The sequence below is a fragment of the Ambystoma mexicanum genome, chromosome 1q (genome assembly GCF_040938575.1).
Source record: "Ambystoma mexicanum isolate Mex_15411 chromosome 1q, UKY_AmexF1_1, whole genome shotgun sequence".
Lineage (NCBI taxonomy): Eukaryota > Metazoa > Chordata > Amphibia > Caudata > Ambystomatidae > Ambystoma > Ambystoma mexicanum.
This window is the reverse complement of record NC_090922.1, coordinates 782,431,279-782,459,008: the sequence shown is the minus strand read 5'-3', so window position 1 is coordinate 782,459,008 and position 27,730 is coordinate 782,431,279. Positions and strand designations below refer to the sequence as shown.

The 27,730-nt window shown below is 49.7% G+C and overlaps 1 protein-coding gene across 3 annotated transcripts in view; it reads right to left on the bottom strand.

The window, feature by feature from the left end:
• SWT1 (SWT1 RNA endoribonuclease homolog) overlaps positions 1–27,730 on the bottom strand; it is a 2,657,341-nt gene that overhangs the window by 2,062,629 nt on the left and 566,982 nt on the right. For all 3 annotated transcript variants that reach the window (XM_069641360.1, XM_069641359.1, XM_069641361.1), the window contains exon 6: positions 20,934–21,063. In XM_069641360.1, the coding sequence (XP_069497461.1) occupies positions 20,934–21,063 (130 nt within the window). The remainder of the gene's footprint in view (positions 1–20,933; positions 21,064–27,730) is intronic.

Genomic DNA, 27,730 nt, shown 5'->3' with positions numbered 1-27,730 from the left:
CTGTGTTTATAGGTCCCAAGGAGACATACGTGAGTCAAGTGCCCCGTTGCCCCCATCACTAGATGGTGTGGTTTTTTGTGTTCTTTGGCCTGTGGCCATGACAGCATTCCCCCTCTCCCCCCAAGGCTCCCGTCATGGGTGGTTTCCCCCGGGCCCCTGGTTTAGTGGTGATATTGCGGTGGAACTGCCTGATTAATCATGGAGCATGGACATGCTCACTGGCTTCCCAGGTCCGATCTTGGGGTTCATAACCTTTCCAGTCTATAAAAGGTAGTATAACTTGAACCGGACCTTCTTAGAGTTTAGGATCCTTTTAACTTTGTATTCTGGTTCTCCTTCAACTATTTTCGGGATCCGTTGGAGTATCGATCCGCGTACCTGGTCTCAATGGTTTTAGGAAGTGAGACATGAAACCCGGGTGGATCTGCATGTGGGCCGGTAATTCTAACTTCATGGCTGCAGGGTTGATCACAGCCTTGATAGTGTAGGGTCCCAGATATCTGGGACGGAACGCCTGTGGTCCTTTCAGGGGGATGTTTTTGGATGCAGGAATGAACCGGCGATAAAAGTTGGCGGACCAAAGTACACTCTGCACTCCCCTTTATGGATGTCAGTAAGGGCCAGTTAAGGATAGCGTCTACCTTGCACGTGTCCATGCGTACGTCCCATGGTCTGAGAATAAAGCCGAGGAATTCTACCTCTGTCACATGAAAGAAGCATTTCTCCAATTTGGCATATAGCCGGTGTTGCCGCAGTTTCTCCAAAACTGCCTGGACATGGTTGATGTGGGCCTCCTTGGTGGTCGAATAGATAAGAATGTCATCAATATAGAATAGAGCGCAGACGTCCAACAGTTCGCAGAGCACGTCATTCATGAAAAATTGGAATGCTGCTGGGCATTACATAGTCCAAAGGACATAACCTGATATTCATAAAGGCCATATTTTGTGCAAAGGCAGTCTTCCACTCGTCTCCTTTTTTGACTCTTACTAGATGGTAGGCCCCTCGTAAGTCTAGTTTTGTACATATCTGATTGTTTTGACTTGATCCAAGAGCTCGGGGATAAGCAGTAATGGGTACCGTTTTTTTCCTTGATCTGGTTAAGTACTCTGTAGTCAATGCAAGTTCTCAGGTCTCCATCCTTTTTAGGCACAAAAGAGAGGGGCGAGGATGCAGGGGACTTGGACGAACGAATGAAGCCATTTGCCAGATACTGATGGAGGTAGGTTTTTAGATGCTGGTTTTCCTGTTCTGTTAAGGCGTAAATCCGGCTGCAGGGAACTTCAGCTCCAGGTACAAGATCAATTTGGCAGTCATACAGTCTTGCGGAGGGTAGGGTGTTTGCTTGCTCTTTTTGAAAGACCTCTTGGTAATCCATGTATTCAGGTGGTAACGAACTGGTGAGGCCCAGTATGGTTTCTTTCTTCGATGAACCTGGGCTGGTAAGACCTTTTAATGAGAATCCCTTGCTATAACAGGTGTCGGCGCAGTCTTGGGGAAAGGTCAGAACTTGTTTACGCCAGTCAATCTTGGGATTGTGGGTCTTCAGCCAGGGCATTCCCAATATCATCTGGAACTGAAGAGCACCGATGAGATCGAAGGTGAGGTCCTCTTGGTGACGTCCCGACACAGATACGTGACCTTCTCGGTGTAATGCTTCACTGGGCCGGATGATAGCTGAGATCCATCAACTGGTGTGACGTTTTCCGAAACCTGCTCTGTCAGAGAAAGGCCTATCGGGGTAGCCCGATCTCGGTCCATGTAATTTCCCACAGCCGCACTGTCGATGTATGCCTCAAGGCATGTATTTTCGATGGTTGCTTGTGGTTTACCAGGAGCACAGGGAGGACTAGATGTGAGGTCTGTATAGGTTCCTTTTCACCGCTCGACAAGTGGACCCCTACACTTGCCTGGCCTTGGAGTTTCCCAGAGTCCTGTTCTTCTTCTTCACCCTTGTCAGTTGCTCCAACTGCTTTCCTGGGTGGTTTCACCAGGCATTCTCAGAGATCGTGACCTGCCTTACCACAATACAAACAAACAAAGCTGTTGCTGTCTCCTTTTTTCCCCATTCTGTCTTGGTGAGTGGGCTCCGCAAGCCTCTGAATTGCATTGGCTCGGACTGATCATGTGATTTGGTTTGATTCTCACGGAGTCGCACGTAGACCGACCACCCCTCGGCCTTTGCCCGATCCATCTTCCGATACTGCAATCTGTGATCGAGCTGCACTGTCAGGTCAATGTATTCAGTACATCTTTCCGGGGGATTTACTACTTGGGCAAATACGTCCTCAAGTTCCCGTCGCAAGCCTCAGTAAAAGAGCGTAGTTCTTTTCTCCTCTGGCCAGTTAGTTTTTGCTATCAGACGACTGAAGGAAGCGATATATGTTAGCAGGTCTTCATTACCCTGCCGTAGAGATAACAGTTAATTGCCCAGAGCCCGCCCTCGAGTATGCCGTGCAAATAGTTTCTCCATTTCATGCTGGAAACCTCTGAAGTCTCTAAGCAAAGGATCATCCTGGTTTACAAAGGGTATTGACTAGTCCGCTGCACTACCTCCCAAATATGAGAGTACAAATGCCACTCTTGCTTGATCTTCGGGGAATGCCCCAGGTCTGCACGAGAAATGTAGGCGACATTGATTCATAAAGATGGCGTACTTATTCGGATCACTTGTGAAGCGTTCTGGTGGGCCAGGGGAACCCCTCCCTGGAAGAACCACCTGTACTGGCGTGGGCTGTGACGGCGTGGCAGGAGGGGCATACCTCGGCCGTGGGACCTGGCCGGCCTGTGCCTGGAGCATTTGTCTTGCTAGTTCATCTGTCCGTTCCCGGTTCACAATTAGATCCCTCCTTAGGGCATTGGTTTCCTGTCTTGAGGCATGAACTTCAGCCCGTAACTCTCCCAGTAATCGGGCCAACTGGTCAGTTTCAGACGTTTCCATAACGCCCAGGCAGAGATTCGAAGAGGCTTTGCGTTCTGTTACATTCACCTGGTCTCTGCAGAAGCATTGGGGCACGGTTGCAGCACTCCCGGGGGTGAGGTCGCTCAGGTCCGACTTCGCCCTCTGCGCTTATGTGGTGACTGGTGGTAATAGGTGATGCTGCTCGGGACTGCTTCTGCGTGGAGAATAGCGGGCGTGAGTATGTCAGCTTGTGCGCCTGTTCCCCTTCTCCCAAACTGTGGTACCCGTGGGATGCTGTCCCTGGAAAGCTCACCTGTTGATTAGTTTTGGCAAGCACTCTGTCCTGCTACTTCTGGCAGGGCCCTTTTATGATCTGAACCGAGTTCCTTCACTTGTCCGTTGCACGTGGTAGTCCAGTCCTGCTGCGACTAAGCCACTATACTTCAGGTAAGTGTTCCTGTTTGCCTTTGTCTTTCGTCTGTTTTTGTTGTATTGTAAAGTTTGTTGTCTTGTATTGCTGTCCATTCCACTTTTGATGTTTGCTCTTTTGCTTTCTTCCCTTGCAGGTGATGTTGCCGGCCCGGCAGAAGCTGCAGAATTCGAGGCGACAGCCGGAGGGAATGAGGAACGAAGCTGCAGTGGTACAGTTGCTGGTAAATTGTTAACTAGGGGGCGCACGGGGTTCAAATGCGGCACAGCCCTAGGACAGATGTTCTAACCTTGTCTTTCTTCTTCACATGGTCTGAGTTTGTGGATGCGGAGTGTGGTGCTGCAGCGTCGGGATCAAGATCACTGGATGTCAGGAGAGGAGTCTGCAGATGAAGCGATGAAGCACCGGTTTCCTGGAGGCGAGTATGCAGGAGAACGCCTGGTTTCCAAAGGTAAGTAAACTGGTCCAAGTGGGGGTGAGCGTCACGTTGCACGCAAGTGCACAGTAAGGCGAAGCACCGGCCTTAAGGATGGAGCAGCTTACATAGCAAAGCTTCTGAAGCCACGCCCACCAGGTTCAGCCTGCCTGCCACACCCGACGAGTCAACACATGAGGATGTTCTCTCGAATAAAGGCTTTCAACTCCTGGAAAGTTCTTGTAAAATAAAAGCACTCCTGCACTGAAATAACATCTTTTTATGAGCCGGGCACCAAAGGCGCCAGGACTGAGTCCATCCAGGGCCCCTGTGTTTATAGGTCCCAAAGGGACATAAGTGAGTCAAGTGACCCATTGCCCCCATCACTAGATGGTGTGGTTTTTATGTTCTGGGGCCTGTGGCCATGGCACTCCTGCGGCAGACACAGGCCTCTGGCGTGAAGACTTCCGATGTGGGCTTCCCATCCTTCCAGAGAAGCATCTGTCGTCATCGTCTCCTGGTGTGGTGGGGCAAGGAAATCCATGCCTCCCGTCAGATGCGAGGGCACGCCCCACCACCTTATCGCACAACGGAACCCCTCGACGAGTGCAATCCTGTCCTGCAAGCTTCCGGACACCTAAATCCAACGGGCATCGACGAACTCCAGCAGAGGGTGCATCCGTAACCTGCACAGTCGGATGAGATAAGGAACAAGTTACTTACCTGTAACTGTTGTTCTCCAGCATGGGTCTGGCATGGATTTGCATGCTCATGAATATTCCCTGTCGTCAGGCTGGGAATCCTCGGTAAAGAAAAAATCAGTATGTTTCGTTTCTGATCTGTCTTTCTTAGTAGTAACCAATCACTGGTCTCTGGGTCATACTGCCCCCAGCCAATGACTGCCCTCTCTCTAAGCCCCTCGCCTGGCAGCCATCCTCAGATTTGGTAGCACGTAAAGTGGCAGTAGGACCAAGTGAAGAGCCGCAGAGGGGAAGGAGGGAGGGTTCGCATGTGAATCCATGCCAGACCCATGCTGGGAAACAACAGTTACAGGTAAGTAACTTGTTCCCTCTCCAGCATCATGGGGTCTGGCATGGATTCACATGCTCATGAATATAAGAATACATAGCAGTACACACATGCACAACCACAGGAGGTGGCAAGGCTCAACATTAAGAATCTCTTACCTCCTCGCCAGGCCCACCTTCAGGCGAACAGATTGCGCAGCAGCACTGCTTGGCAGACTCTGGACTCCTTCCAGTAGAATCTCGTGATGGTGTGTGTCGACCTCCACGTAGCAGCCCTGCAGAGGTCCAGCAGGGGTACATCAGACAAGAACGCTGTGGTAGCAGCGATCGCTCTGGTCGATGGGCTCTCAGACGGCCGGGCAACGGTTGGTTTGCCAACTGGTGACAGTGCATGATGCAGCCGCAGAGCCATCTGGAAATGGAAGCCTTCGAGAGGGCCTTCCCTTGGTTCACAGGTCCAAAGTTCACAAACCGTTGTGATGTCTTCCGAAAACTCTTTGTGCGGTCCACGTAACTTCAGCGCTCTAGCTACATCCAGCGAGTGCAAAGTCCTCTCGGCCGGTGAGGAAGGCGAAGGGAAGAAAACTGTTAACACCAAGGGCTCTTTGAGATGGAAGTTCAACGGCACCTTGGGCATGAAGGAGGGGTGCGTCCTCAGCACCCCCCTCCTCTCGGGAAAAGTCAAGTATGGAGGCTTGCAGGATAGGGCCTCGATCTCTCCCACTCGTCGTGCGGAGGTGATGGCCACAAGAAATGCTGTTTTCCATGATAGGAGCTTCAATGGTGCCGAATGCAGAGGCTCGAAAGGCGCCCCCATGAGCCTGGTCAGCACCACGTTCAGCTCCCACGCCGGGGCCTTCACCGGCGGGAAAGAACGGAACAGTCCCTTCATAAACTCCTTCACCAGGCGATGAGACAACAGAGATGATCGTCCCGTAGTTCTGGTGTAGCGGGAGATCGCTGCTAGATGTATTTTGATGGAGGCATGAGCCAGCCCCAACTTGACCAGCGACAGCAGGTACGGCAGCACTTGAGGGGCTGTAATTCGCAGAGGGTTCATCTTCTGTGCACGGCACCAAACAGAGAACCTCTTCCATTTGTGTACATAGCACTTGAGAGTTGAGGACGCCCTGGCCTTTGCAAGCACCTCCTTGCAGTCCGCCGGGATATCATACCCTCCAAACTCTAGTGCTGCAGGAACCAGGCCTGCAAGTTCAGAGACCCCGGGTCGTGATGTAGGATGGCACCTCCTTCTCTGGAGAGAAGATCCACGTCCGTCGATAGTTTGACTAGGAGGGACGCTGACAAGTCCAGAAGGTCCGGGAAACAGATATGTCTCGGCCACGCCAGTGCGACGAGGGTCATCCTGCACCGGGACCTCTTGAGTTGGTGGATGTGTCCCAGTAGCAACGGCAACGGGGGGGGGGAATGCATACAGGAACAGGCCGTCCCAGAGGAACGAGAAAGCATCGCCCATGCTCCTCAGCTGGGGAAACCTGCTGGCGAACCTCTGGTACTTGGAGTTTGCCGCCGTCGCGAACAGGTCGATCTGGGGTTTGCCCCATCGTCGGAAAAGTCTATCCACTTGGTCCTGACGCAGTTCCCACTCGTGGCACGAGCGCAGCTCCCTGCTGAGTGTGTTGGCGATGGTGTTCTTTATCCCTGCTAGATGGAAGGGCACCAGAAACATCCCATGGGCTATCCAAAGAGGCCCAATGCCATAGATCCTGGGCCTCCTTGGATAGGGCCGGGGACCTGGTTCCTCCCTGCTTCCGGATGTAGAACATCGTGGTGGTGTTGTCGGTGAAGATCCTCACCACCTTGCCCTTGAGGGACAGGAGAAACGACCTGAAAGCCCAGAACACTGCTCGGAGCTCCAGGATGTTGATGTGGCGTGACCTCTACTCCGGGAGCCAAAGGCCTCTCACGTGAAGATCTCCGGTGTGCGCTCCCCATCCCTCCAGGGAGGCATCCGTCGTAACCGTCTCCTGGTGTGCTGGGGTCTGAAAGTCTGTGCCCGCCGCGAGATGCGCACGGGTGCCCTACCACCGAATTTCTTGGTGGAAGACCTTGTTGATCGGGATCTTGTCTTCGAAACTGCCCGCCACTTGCATCCAGCGGGCGTCGAGGAACTCCTGTAGAGGACGCATCCGCAGCCTGCATAGGCGCACCAGGTAGATGCTCTGCCTGAATGATGATAAGACGTAACTGCTCCTGGTCGGCTCCCCCAACACCCTCTCGAAACTCGGCCCCAACTATATCAGCATTACTATCGATGGAAATAGCATTCCCATTTCCAAAAAAAAAACCCCTTGGTTTCTATCTAGATACCAATACCAACCTCTCGAAACAAATCAATATGACCGCCTCATCCACTGCCTACACAGGTAAGCTGATAAGGGCTTGCAGACCTCTACTATCCACTAGCAGCTGCCTTATATTAGCCAGAGTACTCATACAGTCCAAACTGGACTACTGCAACAGCCTATATGCAGGTGTCTTGATGCCTACCCCCGGAGCACCAGGACAGGCCCAGCACCCCCGGGAGCAGGCATCATGCCCTCGGGTAAAAGCCCAGCGGCCCCTAATAGGGGCTCTTTGGACTTTGTCCTGGCGCCTTTGGCGCCAGGCTCATGTTGGACATCAGTCCTGGCGCCATAGGCGCCAGGCTCATAAAAGAGGGTGTTTGGTGCACTTACCTGACGCAGACCATGCTGCATGAAGCCTCAAGCCAAATGAGGCTTAGGAGGGACTATTTTATCAAAGGAACTATTTTACTTGGGTGGGGACCGTGGAAGAATACTTACCTGGAACTTCTTCCAAGGCTATTTAAACCACGCCCGGACTGCCACACGTGCTTCGCGTTGCTCTGCATCTAGCAGCTGAAAGCTTACCGTGCCTGCTCCTGCATCTTGCCTCCAGCCACGCCTGTCTCGATCTTGGGATACCTGAAAGGAAGGAAGGGAAGAGAAAAGGTGAAAACCAAGAACTTAATCTAATTTCCTACCTGTCTCCGGAATCATCACGCCAGCGATCCTGAAGATAGACATTCTTTAAAAGCATTGCGCTACTTGTAGCAGCGCCGCGCATCACTCACCTGCCTCGTGGGCTCTTCACTATCCACCGCGACCTTCTGGGCATTCCGCCACATCTCTGCACCTGCAGGGGAGAAGAAGAGACAAAAGGTGAGCAGGAGGAACAAATGAGGAAAGCCTGATTTTCCGTCACAAGACTTACCTGGCCATATTTGACGGAACCACTCCTCATTTCGGGTCGGCGCCACTTCTTGGCCTGGTACCGCACCCCAGCCCCTAAGGGGAAAAAAGAAAGACACTACTAGAGGGATTCAAAGACATTTAAAGGGATCATTTTATCACAAACTCACCCGAGTTTATCTCCGGCAATATCCCTCGAAGCATCACTTCCACTCTGTTTGCTTTTCTTAACCTGCGATCTGTCCTTATTTTCAGGTGCAAAGAGAAGACTCTACTCTGGAACTTTTTAAACTGCATTTCGCCTTCCGAAACCAGTGAAGTAACTGGTCAAATACGCGCCCCTGCACCAGAAGCAGGATGGAGAGCTCATCCATTCAAACATTAAGGTGAGCCTTGATTGGGGATTTCGGAGGTGGTCAGAGAAGAGCAAAGGGGAGGTGGGAAGCAATCACAATACTCTGCAGTCAGTTAATCCCCTTTCTCCACCTACAGAAAGATTTTTCTACGGGCCAGACAAGCCAGATTTGGGGGTCCAGTTCAGTCGGTGTTTCGAATCCTGCGCATCACGCTTGAAGAGGTTACAGCAATCCAGACCAGGTCAGCGCCTCCGTGGGTGCCAGGTGAGCGTTACAGCAGGTGCAAACAAATCCATCATCAATAAACTGCAGGTCCTCCAAAACAATGCACTCCGAGCTGCGCTTAATATTCCCAGAAGAGAGCACATCTCTGCTATCAGACAAACATGTAAATGGCTATCCATCGAACAAAAAAATGGACCTAAAAACGTTATGCCTCACCTACAAATCCTTGAACCACCTTGCACCTCCCTATCTAACCAACAAATTCACCCTGAAACCTAACAGAATCACCAGATCCTCTAACACACTATGCCTGATGGTTCCCAAATACACCCTAAAACGAGCCGTAGGAACCAGCTTCCCGGTTCTTGCCGTCCAACTGTGGAATAAACTTCTACTGGACATCAAAACCATCTCCACCTTTCAACCATTCAGAACCCAGGTTATCACTTGGCTACTGAATAAAAACTCACCCCACTACAAGTGACTCAGGACACCTCACACTACCCTTCCCAGCTCTCACTCTCTACCCACTTATATCTGCGGGCACTAGCATCTGTATCATTCTTGTGTACATACTATTGCCACTATATATCTCCTATGCTAACTGTAAATGTATAAAATACTGTAGTGGTAAATTGTATAACTATTATATGTTTAACTTGTACTCTGTAACCATATTCTTGTGCGCCCATATACCCCTGGATCCGGAGCGCTTTACAAATAAATTAAACAAACAAGACATCATGCGGAGGAGGGTCTTGATGAACCTCACACTGGCCACGTCTGTGGCCAGCAGGCGCTGCACCTTGCAAAGGATGACCTTTGTCCTCTCCTCCGACGGAGAGCCCAATCGTGCCACCGTATTGCGCTTGGCTCCCAGAAATAGTGCAACCTGCGACGGAACCAGGTGGGATTTGGGGAAGTTGATGGAGAATCCCATATCCGTGAGCAGTTGGACGGTCTTTGCTGTGCGCTCGACAGCGGGTTCCCTTGTCATTGCTCGGATGAGCCAATCGTCCAGGTAGGGGGTAAACGTGGATCCCCTGCAGGCGCAGCCGCGCCACCACTGGTGCTAGGCACTTGGTAAATACCCTTGGCACCAACTTCAATCTGAATGGCAGGGTCTTGAATTGGTAATGCCGTCCTTGGACTACGAATCTGAGAAACTTTCGGTGTCCTTTTAGAATGGGGATGTGGAAGTAAGCATCCTCCAAGTCCAGCGACGATAGGAAGTCGCCTTCCTCCAGCTGTGCTAGCACGTGCTGGAGGGTGACCATCCGGAACTTCTGGGCCTCTTCAGGACGGGCTTGATGGCTCCCTTTTTGAGCATCGCCCTTACTTCTAACAGCAGTTGAGGGACGTGATTTTCCTTCCTGGCCACGGGAGGAATGCAGGGACACTTTTTTAGGAATTTAAGACTGTGCCCGTGGGCCAGGGCATCCACCACCCAACCGTCGGTGGAGATGGACTCCCGCAGGCTGACGAACTTCGCCAGCCGGCCTCCCACCAGGGTGCTCTGGTGGGAGCCCAAGGCTACGGCCGGTTCAGTCCCGCTTCGAGGCGGCCTTGCCGCCCTGGCTTCCTTGGGGACGTGATCCTCCTGACTTGCCGCGCCCTCTGTAGGCCCCTTGCGACGAGGAATGGGCTGCCTGGCGGAACGTAGAGGAGCCACCGCCGAATCCTTTGGAGGCACCTTGCTTGCCTCCGGAGTTCCGAAAGGGCAGCCGTCGTTGCTGGAAAACTCCCAAAGCTCGAGCCGTCTCTGTGTCGGTCTTGATGGCCTGAAGTGACTCATCTACTGTCTTTCCAAACAGGTTTTTCCCTTCGAAGGGCATGTCCAGAACTCTGTTTATCACGTCCTGGCGGAAATCTGTTGCCTTGAGCCATCCCCGCCGACAACGGCAAAAACCGTTGCCCAACTGGTGGAACCCGGTGTCTGCGATGTCCGTGGCCACCGTTATGGCGTGGTCCAACGCCACCTCACCTTCCTGTAGGATCTCCAGGGCCTCCGACCTCTTGTCGTCCGGTAGGAAGTCCAGCAGGGGAGCGATCTTATACCACAACTCCCTGTCGTAGCAGGCCACAATCGATAGTGTGTTGGCCGCCTTAATTGTCGTTGCCGCAGACAAGATGATTTGTCGTCCCATGGTGTCCCGTTTCTTTCCCTCGCCGTCAGGTGGGGCGGATGAAGTCGAGACGACCGAATCAGGGGGTCGGCTGTGCCCTAAGGCACAAAGGGGCAGAATCGGGGACCCGGTACTTCTTCTCGGACCAATCCCTCTTGGCAGGCCTCGTGGACAGGTTCTTCAGGAGAGCAAGTCCCTCATCCCAGATGTCGTCAAGCAACGGCACCGCGAGGACAGTCTTCCTCTTGGCCTCGCGCCGTTGATAGAGGAAGCCTTCCTTCTTATGTTTTTCAGGGCAGAGCTGGAAAACCTTGGATGCCCTGGCAATCATGGCGTGGAAGGAGCCAATTTCATGGGCGGGGAGGTCCGAGGGGGTGGTGATGGAAGGCCCATCCCGTCGTCACCACTGTCATCCGTCCCCGTCGTGGCCATATCTGTTCCAGTGTCATCCCTAGGATCAGGGGAAGGGGATGAAGGCTGAGCGGGCTGGAAGGGCGGGGGGGGATGAACTCTCCTCCGCTTGTTTGGAGGGCTTCCCGACGGGCCCCGTTCTGCTGGGTCGTCCATTGGGGGTAGAGGCAACCTCGTCCTTATCTCTGTGCATAAGGTTTGGATTGCCATCAAAATGGCCACCGAGTTGTCCTGAGGCTTGGGCACTGGCTGCGAGGGGTGTGATGGTTGCTGCTCCTCCACGGGAGCCTCGTCAGCGCCACCGTCGCTCTCTTCGCCTGCCTCCCCGGGATTCCTCCCGTGGGACCGGACCTCCTCAAACCTCTTGTTCAGGCCCTTCACGACTTCAGCCAGCTCCTCCTCAGATGCTGTATCTGTGTCCGTAACGGCCACCGGCCCCCGCCCCTCTGTTTCCACCGGGGTTTTCAAGGGGGTCTTATCGATGGGCTGAAAAGAGGATTCCCTCCGCGGTGGCAGGGAAACTCTGGGCCCAGAGGTCACCTCCAGTGGGGTAGCCTCCACAGGCTTCGCCAGGACAGCCATGACTCCCTCGATAGAGGCCTTAGCCGGGTGAATCAGGGCCTGCATGACTTTTGGCACGCTTGAGGGCTTCACCTTGGGGGGAGGGTCACCGCCTCGCACCCCCTTGGCTGCTTCCGTCAGGATTGACCGGGGCTTCTCCAGAAGCTTAGCCGGGTTCTCCGACTTTCTCTTCCCCGAGCCAGAGCGTTGGCTCGTGCTTGATGGCGTCGGTGAAAGTGCGTCCTGCCTGGCAGCCGAGGAGCCCGACCGTTCGGCGCTCCCGGTGCCCGCGGACTCGCGGTGCTTAGCCTTCTGTTGGTCCCCCGTCGCCGGAGCACCCTCAAAGGACTTGGAAGACCGCTCGGACCTCTTCTTCTCACCTACCGCTGGGCTCTTCCCTTACAGCCAGTTGGTGAGGCGGATCCGCCGATCCCTCATGGTCCGCTCCGACATGTCCTTGCAAAACGCACAGTCCTTCTCCACGACCAAGTGAACCAAAGTGAAAACGGAGCAAAACGGCACAGTGACAACTACACACAAGGGATCCTCTAGCAATTTCTCACAAGGGAGGGAAAACACAAGTTATCTAGAAATAGGTTCTTATACACCCTAGCAACACTTCCCATCATTTGTGAACCAGTTCAGCAAGACAGTACATCAGTATAGGCAATAATTTAAATGAAAACTGAGCAAAATGGCATTTCACAATGATTATGCAGTGGGAGGGAAAGAGTAGTTATAAGAAAGAGTTGCACCACATAGTTCGAATGGAGAATCAATCTCGAGAAAGCAGGTCTAACAAATGTGACCAGAGTCAGTAGGCCTGTGCCAGAGTTAGTGGTACAGGGCAAGAGCCCAGGAGCAAAACATTTTCTTGTAGCTGCAGTAAAGTCTTTGGTTAACGATGTTGAAAAGGTAGATGCAGAAAGTGAAAGACAATGTTAAGCGAGGGGGCAGCCAACCCAACAGGTAGGAAAAGGATTTAAAACACCTTTAGCAGTACCACGAAGAAAGGGTGGCCTGGTGCAACAATGTACCTTAAAAGCGGAGAAGTGGCTCCTTCAGTGGCGGTTGTTCCTGGTAGTTCCTGCAGTTCGGGTGATCCAGCAAAGGAATTGAGGCTCTCGTAATGGAGGAAGATTCGAGATACTGCTCTACCCAGGGATGAAACCAGCCGCGGTGCTACCAAACAAAGTTTAAAAGGTACGCTCCTTTTAATCGCGGTCCGGGTCGATAGCTGCTTGGCTATCCCGTCTCCAAGTGCGGGGCACTGGCGATTCGACCACAGCAGGTTCGGGACGGCGATGTGCAAACTGGTTGGCCCGACCAGATCAAGGGAAGAAGGCTCTTGTAGATGAAGATCTCCTCTCGTCGTGTGGAGAAAAGTGGTGAGACGCTGCAGCAGGGCTTCACCGGTGGTGCTAGTCGTTGCAGATGTCCTTGGCTTCTCTCCTCTTCGGTTCCGTAGTTCCAGTGGCAATGTCTTGCTCTTCCAGTCCTCAGGACCTTGCTTTTATGCAGAAAGAGACCCATTCATACAGCCTAGCTGTCACTCACACAGTGGAGTGGTCATCTTGACGGGAGACCCCCCAGCCAATCAGGTTAGAGTGCGACCTGAGTTGCTGCGGCAACTCTGTCCAGGGGTCCTACTCCCCCTCCCACACAATGGACCCACCCCAGACTCAGTGGTGCCGGGAGGAGGGCTTCTGGGCAGAAGCCCGCCAAATGGACGAACAAAGGATCCCCGACCTGGGTTAGGATCGTAGAGAAAGACACAAGAAAGAAGTTATATTAAAGTTCTGGCAAATAAAACCTACCGGAGCAAAGTTAATATAAAAATGCACCGGCAGTATGTTAGAGGCTGTCAGAAAAAGTGGTAGCCTCGAACAATGGAAAAATCCCATAGAGAAATATTTGCGGTCAAATATTTACGGTAGTAACCACTGCCACCAGCCAGAAAATTTAGAGAGGGGGACTTTAAGGTACCCCCTCGAAAATAAACCTAGGGAAAAACTATTAACCCCTTCCAGTACCTCCATAGTAAGATGGGTTTTACGGGTTAAGTTTATAACAATTGACTAGTAAAGTCAATGGGGACTATACATGCCCTGGGAGACAGTAGTCGGTCTCAGGGTATGGAGTCTATGTTTGGGGATCGCTAAGCCACCCCTGTGTCACTGCACTGAGGGTGCTGTGTAATACATGTGAATAAAGATGGTTCCTATGGGAGGAGAGAAAACCCCATAGGCATTAAACACAAAAATAGCCTAGAACACACATAGCAGAAATGCCGAAGAGTGGGAAAGAGAGTCTCACTCTTAGCAGGTAAAAAGAAACAAACCCTTCAAATCCAGCAAAGCTGCTGGGGGACTCTATAGGTAAGGGAAATTAGCCATAGTATGAGAATTCCCCTAACATAGGTCGTCCTCAAAGGATTTGGAAGCCTGCTCAGCTTTCCTGATCCGGGAGAGGCATGCTCCTGGGAACCAACCGGTGCAGAGACCTTGGCCTGCAGCCACTCCTTCAGACGTTTACGCCGACCCTTCAACATACGTTTTGAGAGGTGATGGCAAAACACACAATCTTCCTCTTTATGCGTTGGGTACAGGCACTGGGAACGTTTATCGTCCATGTAAACATTCCACAAACCGCAGTCGGAGCACAGCTTGAAAAGGGAAGGGGAATCCTTCTCGTCCGACATGATCAACGCAGTGTAGGCCTGAAAAATCTTCTGGAAGCTTCCACGAAGAAACTCGAAACTCGACAAAATCCACCCTTGATAGGCAGTGAAGAAATCCGAATGGGGACTGGCCTTCTTGGCTATACCAAGTGAAACGCTGTGAACTTGTCCATGAAAAAAAGCCCTGTGTGTTAAACCCCCCGCTGGACAAAAGGCTTGTTAGTTATTTGGCCCAGTGATTTTAGAGTGTCCTGCTCTTCTTTTGCACTTTTTAGTGCATCCTCTACTGTTTTGCCAAATACATTTGGTTCAATTGGCATAATTAGAAGAGCAGCTTGCATCTCAAGTTTGAAGCATGACTCTGTTAACCAGGCATACCATTTGAATAAGGTGCCCTCCGCTATAAAACGTCCAGGATTAACAGCTTTGTCCAGATTATTTTTCAGGATGCAGTTTGCAATCGATTTCCCTTCGATGATGGTTTTAGAGAGTTGAGACGAAGGGCTTAGGGACGGCATCTATTTGCTGTTGGAGTGAATTCCACACATGGCAGCTATAACTGGCCAGTAAGGTAGTGTTATTTGCAATTCTTGTTTGATAAGCCGAGAGTATAGATGTTTTTACTCTCCTTGTCGGGAGGTACCTCAGCAGAAGCTAGAGCTGTGCCTGCCCTCTTTCTGATTGTTGTAACGACTCTAGTCAGGTTTTAGACCTCTAATGTAAAGGGATTCTGTTGGTGCCGGCTTGAATAATTTTTTCAATGCAGAGGTTAACCGCTCTTGTAAGGTTAGGCGTCAGTAGGGATGGCTGGATGAGTCTCTGCACCGACAGTAAAATGGGGAAAAATGGCTTACTGATCTTTTGTCCCCCAGAATGTCGTCCACCATGTCCTTGTCATGTTGGACTGCTTGTGTTTCTATTTTAAAATGTGTGCAGCTTTAAGTAGCAGCTCATTGTATTGGAGCTGGTTGTCTAAGGGGCAGTTAGTAACAGGCTGATCTTGGTTGTCCAGGGACGGCATGATGTAAATGTCAGGGGGGTCGTCGTCATCCTCATCATCATAATATTGATCTTGACTTTGGAGGGATGGTCATATTGTGATCCTGAATCCTGTGAGTCGGAGGGTCAACAATATATAGGTCCTAAGAGGGGTCTTGACTGTCTGTAGTGAAGACTGATTGGAAGTGCTGGGCTGAGAGCTGTCCAGTCTTTACACCTTTGAAGGTGGCTCCCCACTAGTTTCCCCTCCATCTGGTGCAGTACCTTGAGGGTGTCTAAACTCCTCTGGATAGCGATCCATAAAGTCTACAAAGCAAGAGATTCTTCTTATTACCATATCGAAACTTTCTGGTGTCCATTATGTGAAATTTGGCAAAGGAGATAGTGTAGGGGAGAGGGTTCCTGAAAGGGAGGCTGCCTCTTCTGGTGTAAAGCCCCTGAAAGTGGATCTTCAGAGGGTGTAGTCTGTCTTTTGTGTTTTGTCCTTCGAAGGACTAGGGTATTTCAACACTTTATCTTTAAGCAGCATTTTCGTGGCATGTTCTTTTTAATCCTTTGCTGCAATTTCAATGTGATTGAAGACTGCAAAGATTTTTCTTTGGACGTGTGTTCCTCGGCGTGTGAAAGGAGGGCCTTTTTGGGCGCAGTGTCCGAAATGGGCCTACTTGCCGCCCATTTAGGAGATCGGTCGTGAGGCGAATGCAACCGTGAGGGCCCAGAGAACAGGAGGGATTTAGATTGATCTTTCACCATGGACACTGCATTGCTGGCCGACAACGCGGTCGGCATTTGGCCTGGGGTTATGCGTTTTTTTAAATGTGTGCGCTCTTGTCACTGCGTGTCTTCTCTGTGGCAGGGCCTCTGCCCTGCTTTATTGATGTCGAGGGGCTCGCACCTGGGGTCTGTCGAACCTCAATCGTTTTCGGCGTCACTAACACTGCCATCGTGGGATTCACCCGCCACGTCTATGAAGGCATCGGCCTGCATGGTGTGGGCGGCCCAACATTCCGTACGTTGATCTCTTAGGATATTGGGTTGGAAAAGGTTGCAGGACTTTCAATGCTTCTTGACGTGATCCCATGGAAGACAATTTTTGCACTCCCGGTGCATGTCGTTCCAGGGATATTTCTGACTGCAAGAAAGGCAGAATTTAAAGGTGCATTTTCCACAGTGGAGGAAAAAGGCAGCATGGCGAGAAGGTGGAGAAATAGGCATTCTCTGAAACAAAAGAGTATATGACCTCCCCCCACTCACCCCAATGTAGAGGGCCGGTGATGCCTGTGTCGGTCGCCGTCACGGTCCTTCGAACAAGGGCTTCTCTTTGACGTAGGGGCCGTCAGTCCGTCGAGCGCCATCTAAGAATTTCTGGAGGCAGAAACGAAGCACAATGAAAATAGAAATAGAATACACTTTGTTAATAAAGGTGTATATCCAAGAGAACTCTGCAACTTGTGTCCGAAGATGGTGTAAAAAAAAAAAAAATCTGCGGGACATCGACGTGTGATGGGCCATGGGTATAGTAGACTTCACACTAGGTAACACACCCAGTTGACGTCCCTTTTCGAGTTTCAAAAACAGATCATGCAATACTCTGCGACTACCACTAGAGGTCGGTTGTTGGGGAGAATTCTCTGTTTAGGCTGAATTTCCTAACCTAGTGAGTCCCCCAGCAGCTTTGCTGGATTTTTGGAGTTTATTTTTTTCTCCTGCCAAGAGTGAGACACTTTTACCCTCACTCTTGGGCATGATTTGAGTGTTTCTTTGAATCTAGATGTGTTTAATGGGCTATGGGGTCTTTTACTCCATAGGGCTTCATGTGTTTTTGTGATGTGTGTTACACAGCACCCTCAGTGCAGTGACACAGGGGTGTCATAGTGACCCCCCAGTATAGACTCCATACCCTGGGACTGACTACTGTCTCCCAGGGCATGTAAAGTCACCATTGACTTAACTAGTCTTAAATTCTGAACAGAACCAGTACAAACCATCATATTGTGGACGTACTGGCTGGGGCAATTCAATTGCCCCGGGGTCTGTTAGTCGAGGGGGCACGTCTCCGTCCCCCCTGATCGAGTTTTGGCTGGTGGCAGTGGATACTACTTTTTATATTCAACCGCGAATATTTTCCTATGGGATTTCCCATTGTTTTAGGCTACTACCTTTATTTAATTATTTACGGTAGCCTCGAACATACTGCCGTTTTATTTAATTAATATTAATTCTCCGGTTGGTATTTTTTGCCAAAACTTGATTCTAAAATGGCGTTTGTGTTCTCTTCTGTGACTCCAACCCAAGTCGAGCCCTTTGTTCCACTTTTTGGCGGGCTTCTCCACAGAAGCCCTCCAAAGTGGTGCCACTCTGTCTGGGGTACTTAGGAGGGGTGGAGGGAAATTTAGGCACGCTGGACTGAGTTGCCTAGGCAACTCAAGTCACACTCCATCCTGATTGGCCCAAGTGGTGAGCCGGCCGGCTCACCACTTAGCATGTTTGAGTGACAGCTAGGCTGAGTGAATGGGGATTTTCTGCATAAAAGCAGGGCTTTGGGGACTGGAACTTCAGAAGTCGCCACAGGACCTAAGAATCCGACGAGGGAGAAGCTGAGCCGACCTGCCACGACACCACCACCGGTGGAGCCCTGCTGGACTGCCTCACCACTTTTCCCAACGACAGAGAAGATCTCCCGCCGGAGAGTCTTCTTCCTTTGACTGGTGGGGATAACCAGTTTCACCGTCTTTTCGCTTTCCGGACGTACCTCGTGGCTGCCTTGCCCGTGCCAAGCACCCCGGCAACCGGGATACCACGTTTTCCCACGACCGCGAAACAAAGGTACCACCTTTAACCAGAAAACTCTGCGGCTGGTTTCTGCCCTGGTAGTGCAACGACCTTCATCTTTCCTCCAAGTCGAGATCTTCTCTTCCCCTGGACGACGACGCAACTTGCACCCACTACCAGGAACAACTGCCACCGCTGGAGGATCCTTCCCACTAAAGGTACCGTGTCCCGCCTGGCTTCCCTTGCTACCGACTGTACGGGGTAGATTTAGCCCCCAGCTTTCGAACCTTGGTTAGTCTGGGACACCCTGGCTAAACTTTCATAAGCCTCTCTAAACTCTTTTTGAACCCTCTGCAAGACTTTCTAAGCCTAGTGTAACTGTGTGATCTTGGGCGCATTTGTGCTCTGCTCTCTCTAAGAGGGGGCCCAGCCTTTGGACTTTGGCTCACCAGGGACTTTTTGCTCTTCTGCCTTGCTAATAGTGTTCCTGAATCTTAGAGTGGTGTACCTTTCCATATTCTGTCTTTTTCCCTCCCTTTCTCACAAACTTATTGGAGTGCAATCTAGTTAAGCGCTCACCTCTGTATGAAAATAAGTGGTGTTTTACTGTGACTTATCTGATAAGGAAAAAGGGGTGTATATATTACAATAGTAACTGTGTTTAGAATATTTTTCAATAAGAGTGCTGGAGTGTTTCAAACTGTGTTTTTAAAAAAATAATTATATACTTTGATACCAAAGCTCTGGTCAGTGTCTGCTTGTATTATTGTATCTGAGTGCCTATTGTGTATACTTTGCATACTGCCTAACTCTTCTTGAGGGAAGTCTGACTGCTCAGCCACAGATACCAGGTAAATCTGGGTGGTACAGACTGCTACCAAGTGGGTTTACTGCCAACACCTGTAGTCTTAAATCTTTTGCAGTGTTCCCTAAAGGAACTGCACAGGTTTCTGCCTAACAGTCGGCCTATATATAGCATGCGCTCTAAGCAGATATACAAGCCTCAGAAATGTTTATTGAGTATTGTGCAATAGCATCACCTGCTCGTTTCATTTTTTAATGTGTTTTTAAGGCATGAAATAAATATTGTATTTTTATACATTCCTGTCCAAATTGAATTATGTGCGCTTCACTGTGTGGACTCATTGTGCACTACTGACCCTACTCTCACACTCTTGAGAATAGCCTCGCCTTCTCTCCATGTTTACATTGATTGAGCTTTGGCCAACCTCTCGGAATTCACCGATTGACTATAACTAGGCTGCCTCCTAAAATCTGCCCACCAAGCTAGATTGTAGAAATTCAACTTACCAAAAAGTATGAACAAAAAGTCAAAGGTTGCACTTACCAGACCTACACAGTCAATTTCGACAAGTATTAGAGGGGAAGGACACTTGAAGACAATCTACTAATGTTGAATTTCAAAGATAAAAAATAAAGCACATTTTAGGAGATGAACAAGGACCACGATTGGTCCGGTCAGGTCACGTCACAGACGGTACCAAGTCATTTCCACAACAGTAATTACTTAGAAGTTTTACTTCACTTTTTTCAAATTTTGGAGGTTCCCCTCCATGCCGCACCTCCTCATTAACTACTACCCCACCCCCTTTTAACCCTTAACTCACAACTACACGTATGTTTCAAAGTATTTCCAAAGTCAAATTCTTTGAAGTAATTACTGTTGTGGAAACAATGGGAGACAGACAAAGACTCTGCAAGTGTGCCTAAAAGGCAAACATAAGGAGTAGAGAGACCAGGCAAAATAAAATCATGTTTGGGGTGAGTGAGTCACTGCTGAGCACACATTTCCAGTCCATAACAAGATATAGCAGTAGTGGCCAGATTGTGGGATGGGAGTGCCTTTGCACAAGCATATTCTTCATTCATTGTGGCCCACTCCACAGAATGCTCTAGTTCTGTCCTTAACATTTGCGTGAACAACCTCCCAATATATTGGAGAGAAGAGAAGGAACATTTAGTTCAGCTAAATACGAGGAAATGCCTTTGGTAGGATCCCACTGGAAAGGAACGGAAGCCCAAAGTTACCCTTAAGATGTTCCTCTTGAACCATTCCACAACAGCTAGGGGGCAACTCCTGATTATGTAAAGTCTGGCTCGACTCCCTAGATTGTATGACTACATATCATGGACAGAGATAGAAAACACATGCCTATCGCCATTATCCTCAGAACTGTGTGACGTGAGGAATTCCATGCTTGTAGGAAAAGGAAGGCCCGTTCTTCCCCCCTCAAACATCAAATGATAAACAGGAATTTAAGGTTCCAGTTATTTGCTGTTTTCCACTGGACAGGAAGATGGCAGCAAAGGAGACAAGAGCACTTTGAGACAACTTCAAAGCGGTTCTTTATGTTGTACATATGAGTGTACCACCTCAAGAGGTTTAGTCATGCAAACTGCTATCATTACAATTACCATTTACTGAACAACCGTTAAAAGGAATAAGCAGTTGGCTGTGCTTGGGAAAAAGTGAGGTCTTAAAAAGGGCCTGGACATATTTAGTCTTGCATAACAGTTTAAAGGATCCATCAAAGGGAGAAATAAACAATCTTGATGCAGTTCCTGAACAACTACTTTGAAGGTAATCATATAAAAGAAGAACGCAGATGGACATTTGAACTTTCCCACCAACATGGGCAAACTCCTTTCAACATCAATTTGGCCTTTCGGGAACCTCATACGGAAGGGAACCACATTGAAGTGTATACAAATGAATAAATATATTTGATTAAAATAGTAAATCAAAACAAAGAAATTAATTTCCTAAGTTGTGTTTTAACAAGTGTACATACCGGGACAATTGTGCACATCACCTTCAGAAGAGTCAATGTCCATACTAGTCAGTTCCCCACACGTCTGTGCCACATCCAAATCCAACTTCTTTTCACTACGAGCAGTATGCAGCTCTTCTACTATCTGCATCTATATCAAAAGGGAAAAGAGTATCTAATTACACACAATGTAATGAGATTGGTTGCCAACAATCGAGCACAAATTATAATGCAATGGAAACATGCAAACAACTGTGGGTAAAAACACAGGGCTGTATGTATTTGTTCCTTATCAATTTGTAGAAGTACAGAGAGAAGGAAGGGTTAGACTAAATTTTGACTTTGATTAACTAGCATGCAATGCTCCAATGATGAAATAGCAAAGGAGAGACAACTGCACCACAGCCTGAAAAAAAACATAGGAAAAAAGAAGATGTGTCCATAGTGACTTAATGGTATCCGATGTACACCTATTTTACAATCTACTGGGAGATTTGTGCATTTGGTACCCATCAAGATGGATTTTCCGAACCAGCAAAGTGGGAGGGTTTGAGAGGCCGCCCTAGTTGACAATAGGGTAATTGGCCGTTCGGTCTAGCCACACAAGGCAGACGTCAGGAGATATTGGGGTGGTGTAACAATACAGTTAACCACAAACCGAAAACGCAAATAAGTCCAGAAATATTGAGATACAAAATAATTAATTTATTAGTCCTTTAAAACTCTAAGGAGGTAAAGTAAAAGGTATTTATCACTAAACACTCCACATAAATATATTCTACATACATGCATGTAAATACACACACATGTGCTGATCTTAAAAGGGCAATTCTGCAGCCTTCACACTTAAAAGCACTTCAAAATAATTTAAACCAGGAAAACTGTGTTGGGAACGCTTTATTCGATCCTTTCCCCATGCTTTATTTTGACTGCTGATTTTGCCTTCTGAAGGCAAACTTTCCTTGCTTTCTGAATGGGAATGCTCATTTGAATGCGAAAACAGATCAAAGGATATCAGTACTGGGACACCAGGTCTCCCTTTGTGTATGTTTTGCAGTTTTAAAGCTGCACACATCACCTTAGTGTAAAGATGCAAATCCAGTGTCTTAAAGGGAGGCTCAAGTACAGGCTACGAAAAATATTTTAGCAAGACCTTAGGCCTGGGTAGTGATGCAGTGGTCACAGTTGTATGACATCACAGGCTAATTAGAATATACATATAGTTGTGCCACACACCAGGGAGTTGTCTGGTTAGGGGCTGTGTAGAAAAACACGTGTAGAGGGGTAGCTTTTAGGTAGGGAACTTGGGTTAGCAAACTCCTATTGTTAGGTTAAAGGGCAGGTAGGTGAGGCTTAGTTTTATTCTGTAGGTTGAATTGTATCAAGCAGAATTGTTTGTTGCTGCAGGGAGCAAGAGGACAGACATGCTGGAGCCAGCTAGTGTTGAAAGTTGCAGAGTACCATGGTTTAGCTAAAGGCTGTGTTCTTCGTTTTATTTAATTTTCTTTTTACTGTTGGGCAGAAAAGAAAATGGAGCGAAGGTCTGGATGTAAAGGGATGCCAAACAGAGTCCAATTAAGATTCAGTAAAAAAACAGAACACCAAAGGCTCGTTGAGGTGGAATTTCGACAGAACCTTCAGCATGTAAGAGGGGTGCGTATGCAGCACCTTCCTCGATTCGAGGAAAGTCAGGTATGGTTACTTGCAGGATAGGGTCTGGATCTCACCTACCCTTCTGGCAGAGGTGATGGCCACAAAGAAAGCCGTTTTCCATGAGAGGAACAGGAAGGGCCTGATGCATAGGCTCGAAGGCCCCCCACCCCCATGAGCCTCGCCAGAACCACGTTAAGGCTCTTGCCCTGGCGTGGGAACTCCACAGGCAAGAAAGATCAAAAAAGTGCCTTGAGAAATTACTTGACGAGTCGGTGGCACCTTTGAGAAACCAGAGACTATTCTCTATAGCCAGCCCCTAGAATTCTCTATTCAGGTAGCTTGGGAGGGGGCGATGCTCTTAGACCCCTAACCCCAGGGGCGAACAGAAGAGAGAGAATCACCTGAAAAGGAGAATCCGAGGTTGTGCTCAGGGAAAGACCCCAGATGAGGCGCGGGTTTATAGAGAGGGAGAGGAAGAGGAAGACGAGACCTCTGATTGCTTTGTAGGCTATACAACATTTACCTCAATTCCCCCCAGTGAATCCCTCCGGACGAGATCAAACGATCCCTTTGAATATAGCCAAACCACTAGGATTACAAACGTCAAACACCCCAACTCTGAGAATCCTCCTTTTCTGTTGTTCCCCAATCTCACCCTTCGGATGTTATCGACACCCCTAGGACAGAGTATAATGTTCCATGACAAAACCCCTCCTGCCGATGCGAACACTTTCGCATATTATGAAGGACGACGGACTAACACTCAAGCCATTTACCAAACATGTCCCAACACCAGGGTCAGGCAAAGTACCAGAACCACACACAGCTGACGGCCCTTTTCCTTACCCACAGGGATAAAATGTGGAGCACAATATGAGCAAGGCAGACCGCACGTCCAGGGAGCTAACCCAGCAAGGCAGTTCAAGAGGAGGAGAAAAACAGTGCATACCGAGAGGGTGATGAGGAGAGAAGCAACCTTGCACTTTTAGACCAAGGCCCGTGAAACCTCCGCAGAAGGAATTGCAAGACCACAAACAATAGCCAGCGTGTGTTGCAACAGATGTCAACGGTACACAACACCCTCCTCAGCTGATAACCAAGCCAGGGAGAAACGCTTGTCGATGTGGTAGCAACCTTGACTCCAATGAGTAAGCCAAGTGGCCACAAAGTGGTTGAAAAGTGGCAGCAGTCCGCAGACAGCAGAAGCACTGAATAGAACTTTGGTGACTGCGTGGGTTTCCAGTGAAGTTCACACGCAAGTACTGTACAGAAATTGCATCCCTACTTGAGATCTCTTGGATTAGGTGTGGAATGTGTTAACTGCTAAACTGGTTACCATTACGTGATCACAGGATTTAAATAGCCAATAGCCAACTCCCTGTACTCGGATGCTTGGAGATTGCAGGATTCTAACCCTTTGATCCAAGCAAGTACTAAGTCAGATTTCTTGTTGGTGGACAATACCGGAATAGTTGAGCTTGGAGTCTTGGTGGCTGAGTGATATAAACTCAGTGACATAAGCAACTGTTACGCTCGGCTCCCGGTAGACGTATAAAACAAAGAAATGTCGCAAGGATCGCGGGAAACCATCACAAACACGAGCCCACGGTGCATGGACCTGGGTTCCACAACACGCCGCAAGATCAGCCAGGAGGCGACGAGGCTGCAAGAGATAGGAGACCACGGTTCGATGAACCGGCGGATACACAGCAGGGTGCCAGCAGTAAAGCCCTGGGCCTTGAGGTGCCCCGAGACATGAAGGCGGATAGAAGGCTTCAGGGGATTGAAGGCGGGCACCCGCGTGCCAATGGAGTGGGGCGTCTCCCCCTTACTCTACATGTGGTCTACCTACTGTAGGAAGAGGGAGCGGGATAATTCCACCTCTCCCCCAACAGGATATACCCCATTGACGTCGGTGTGGAAATGGGAGCTACAATGGCCTCGCCGCTAAACATTTTGGAAAAAGGGGTGAATTTTTTCCATTATGAACTAAAAGTGATGCAGGTCTGTAGGGATTGTGAAACCCCGGATTCTCAGCTCAAGCAAGCAGAAGATGCATCCTGCAATGATTTGGAAGATGCTCAAGATGAACAAGTTACTCTCTTACCTGGTAACGTTCTTTCGATGGGATCGTCCAATGAATTCCATATCTATGACAGTAATCACCACAGCTGTGCTGCTTTGGAAAATTTTCGACGTCTGCGTCCTGCGTCAATGACGTCGATACGCTGTCCTCGAGGGCCTCCGTCGAGCCGACGTCACCGGATGTTATAAGTAGGATGCACGCCGCCCGTAGCCTCAGTTGTAGTTTTTTCCCCAGAACATGTGACACCAAACTACTGCCAGTATGACCACAGAAAGCCTTGCGGAAATGTAAGCTGCAATCGCATAAGAAATTATGTAGCGGGGCGGGTAGGGAGGGAGCCATATGGAATACATTGTCGGACCATCCCATCGAAAGAACGTTACCAGGTAAGAGAGTAACTTGTTCTTCGAGGGGATTGGGTCCTCCGACGTATTCCATATCTATGACAGACTCCCAAAGCAGTACCAACGTACGGAGGAGGGAAAAAGAATTTAGAATATAGAAATTTAGAATGCCTAATCAAATTGCAGAGTAAAGGACCGCCTTGCCAAAGGCCAGATCCTGCCCATAGATAGAATCTAGGGAGTAGTGTTGTACAAAAGTATGGACCGAAGCCCATGTGGCTGCTTCACAGATTTTACGAATAAGAACACCCCTCTGCACGGCAGTAGAGGCAGCCATACCCCTGGTAGAATGGGCCCATAAGCCTACCGGAGGGTCCTTACCGGCCAGACGGTAACATTCAAAAATTGCCAAGATAATCCATCTAGACAAAGTCTGCTTAGTAACAGCTTGTGCCAAACGCCTTCCAGCGTAACCAATAAAGAGCTGATCGTCCACTCTGACCCGGGACATGGTGAAATGTAGAAGCTTAAAGCTCTCCTAGTATCTAGCCTATAGAGCCTCTCCTGTTCCTTACCAGGATGTGGAGGAGGATAAAATGCCGGGATAACCACCTTCTGGCTTAAATGAAATTCCAACACAACTTTCGGAAGAAAGGAAGGACGAACTCAGGACAACCCTGTCCTTAAGCCACCCTTCACTGTGTTTCATAACTGAAAGTACCTGCAACTTACTCACTCTGCGAGCAGAAGTGACCGCAACTAAAAATACAGTTTTATGGGTTAACAGTCTCAAAGGACAAGAATGTAAAAGCTCAAATGGAGCACCCATTAGGAATTTTAGAACAAGGTTCAAATCCCAACCAGGCACCTGAAAAGGTGACGGCAGATACACATCAGTGAGCGCTTTGACAAACTGAGAAATGAAAGGAAGTTTGAAATAAGAACACACCTCAGACGAGCGCTTAAATATGGACAGCGCCGCCAGGTAACCTTTAATGGTACCCACTTGCAGGCCCTTGTGGGCTAACAAAAGCAAAAAAGACAGAACCACAGGAATGTCACATGAAAAAGGATCCACATTGAACCTTGCACCAGTCGCAGAACTTTCTCTCAAACGGCAACAGTACAGGGACTTTGTTGCCGGCCGTCTGGCCGAAAGCAACACCTCATCACGTCTTCCGGGAGGTCCCAATTCTTATACCTCAACCTTTCAGAAGCCAAGCGTGAAGGTTGAGGGATCTGACCTTTGGATGGAGAACCTGAACCCCCCCTCCCGTGAGAGCAGATCGTCTCGGTAGGGAAGACGACGTGGAGGGCAGATGGACAAGTCGAGAAGGTCTGGGTACCATGCCGGAGAAATGAGGATCATCTGGGAACCGAACCTCTGTAACCTCCGCAGCACTTGCAGAATGACGGGGAATGGAGGAAACGTGTACAGCAGTGGGAAGGACCACTCCACCACAAACGCGTCTCCTAAGGCTCCTCTTGGAGGAAATTCCCGCGAGCAGAACCTTTCACACTTCCGGTTGACACTGGAGGCGAAGAGATCCACTTGAGGGGTCCCCCAAAGGGCGAAGATCTCCAGGAGAATCTCCTAAACCAGCTCCCATTCGTGAGGGATCGCGCTCTGCCTGCTCAGAGTGTCTGCAGTCTCGTTTTCGTCTCCGGCCAGATGAACTGCCGAGATCGAACCCTCCTGCTGGATGGCCCAGAACCAGAGCTGCATCGCCTCCCTGCACAGAGAAAGTGACCCTGCCACCCCCTTTTTGTTGAGGTAGTGCATGGCCACTGTGTTGTCCGTCAGATTCAGGACATTCATCCCTCGCAGAGTCAGCAGAAAAGCCTTCAGGGCAAGCCTGACAGCCCTCCGCTCCAACAGATTGATATGGAGTCTGGACTCCGACGGAGACCAACGACCGCTGATTGTCAACTCGTTGGCATGAGCTACCCATCCCGTGAGGGATGCGTCCGTCACTATCGTCACCTCCGGCCAGTGCAGCCAAAATGGAGCCCCCCCTCATCAGATTGCCTTCGACGGCCCACCACAGAAGGTCCTGGGCGACAGAGGGCGGCACCTGAACGGGGTCCGACATCCTGCCGGAGGACTGTGACCACTGCATCTTGAGAGCCCATTGCAGAGATCTCATCCGCAACCTGGCCTTTGGCACCAGAAGAATGCAGGACGCCAAGAGGCCGAGCAACCTCAAGAACTCCGGCCGGCAGACTCTGGGCATGTTGAAACTTGTGCACCATCTGCTGAATGTGATGAGCCCTTAGCTGGGGAGGGAAACACTGCACCAGGGATGAGTCGAGCACTGCTCCAATGTACTGGAGACGCTGGGTAGGTGTCAAGTGGGACTTCTTTAAGTTGAGGGAGAAGCCCAGCTTGTGAAGGGAGTGGCAGATGACTGACAGATGATCCAGGACTTGCTCAGGAGAGCGCGCCCTGATCAACCAATCGTCCAGGTAGGGTAGACGTGAATCCCCCCTTTCCTAAAATACGCTGCCACCACCACCATGAGCTTGGAGAAGACCCTCGGGCGGAGGTCAATCTGAATGGCAGGGCCCGAAACTGAAAGTGCGAGTCGCCAACCGCGAACCTCAGGTACTTCTTGTGCTTGGGATGGATCGGCACATGAAAGTAAGCGTCCTTGAGGTCGAGAGACACAAACCAGTACTGAAGTGGAAGGGCCTGGAGGACTTGAGAAACAGTAACCATCTTGAACTTGTCCTTC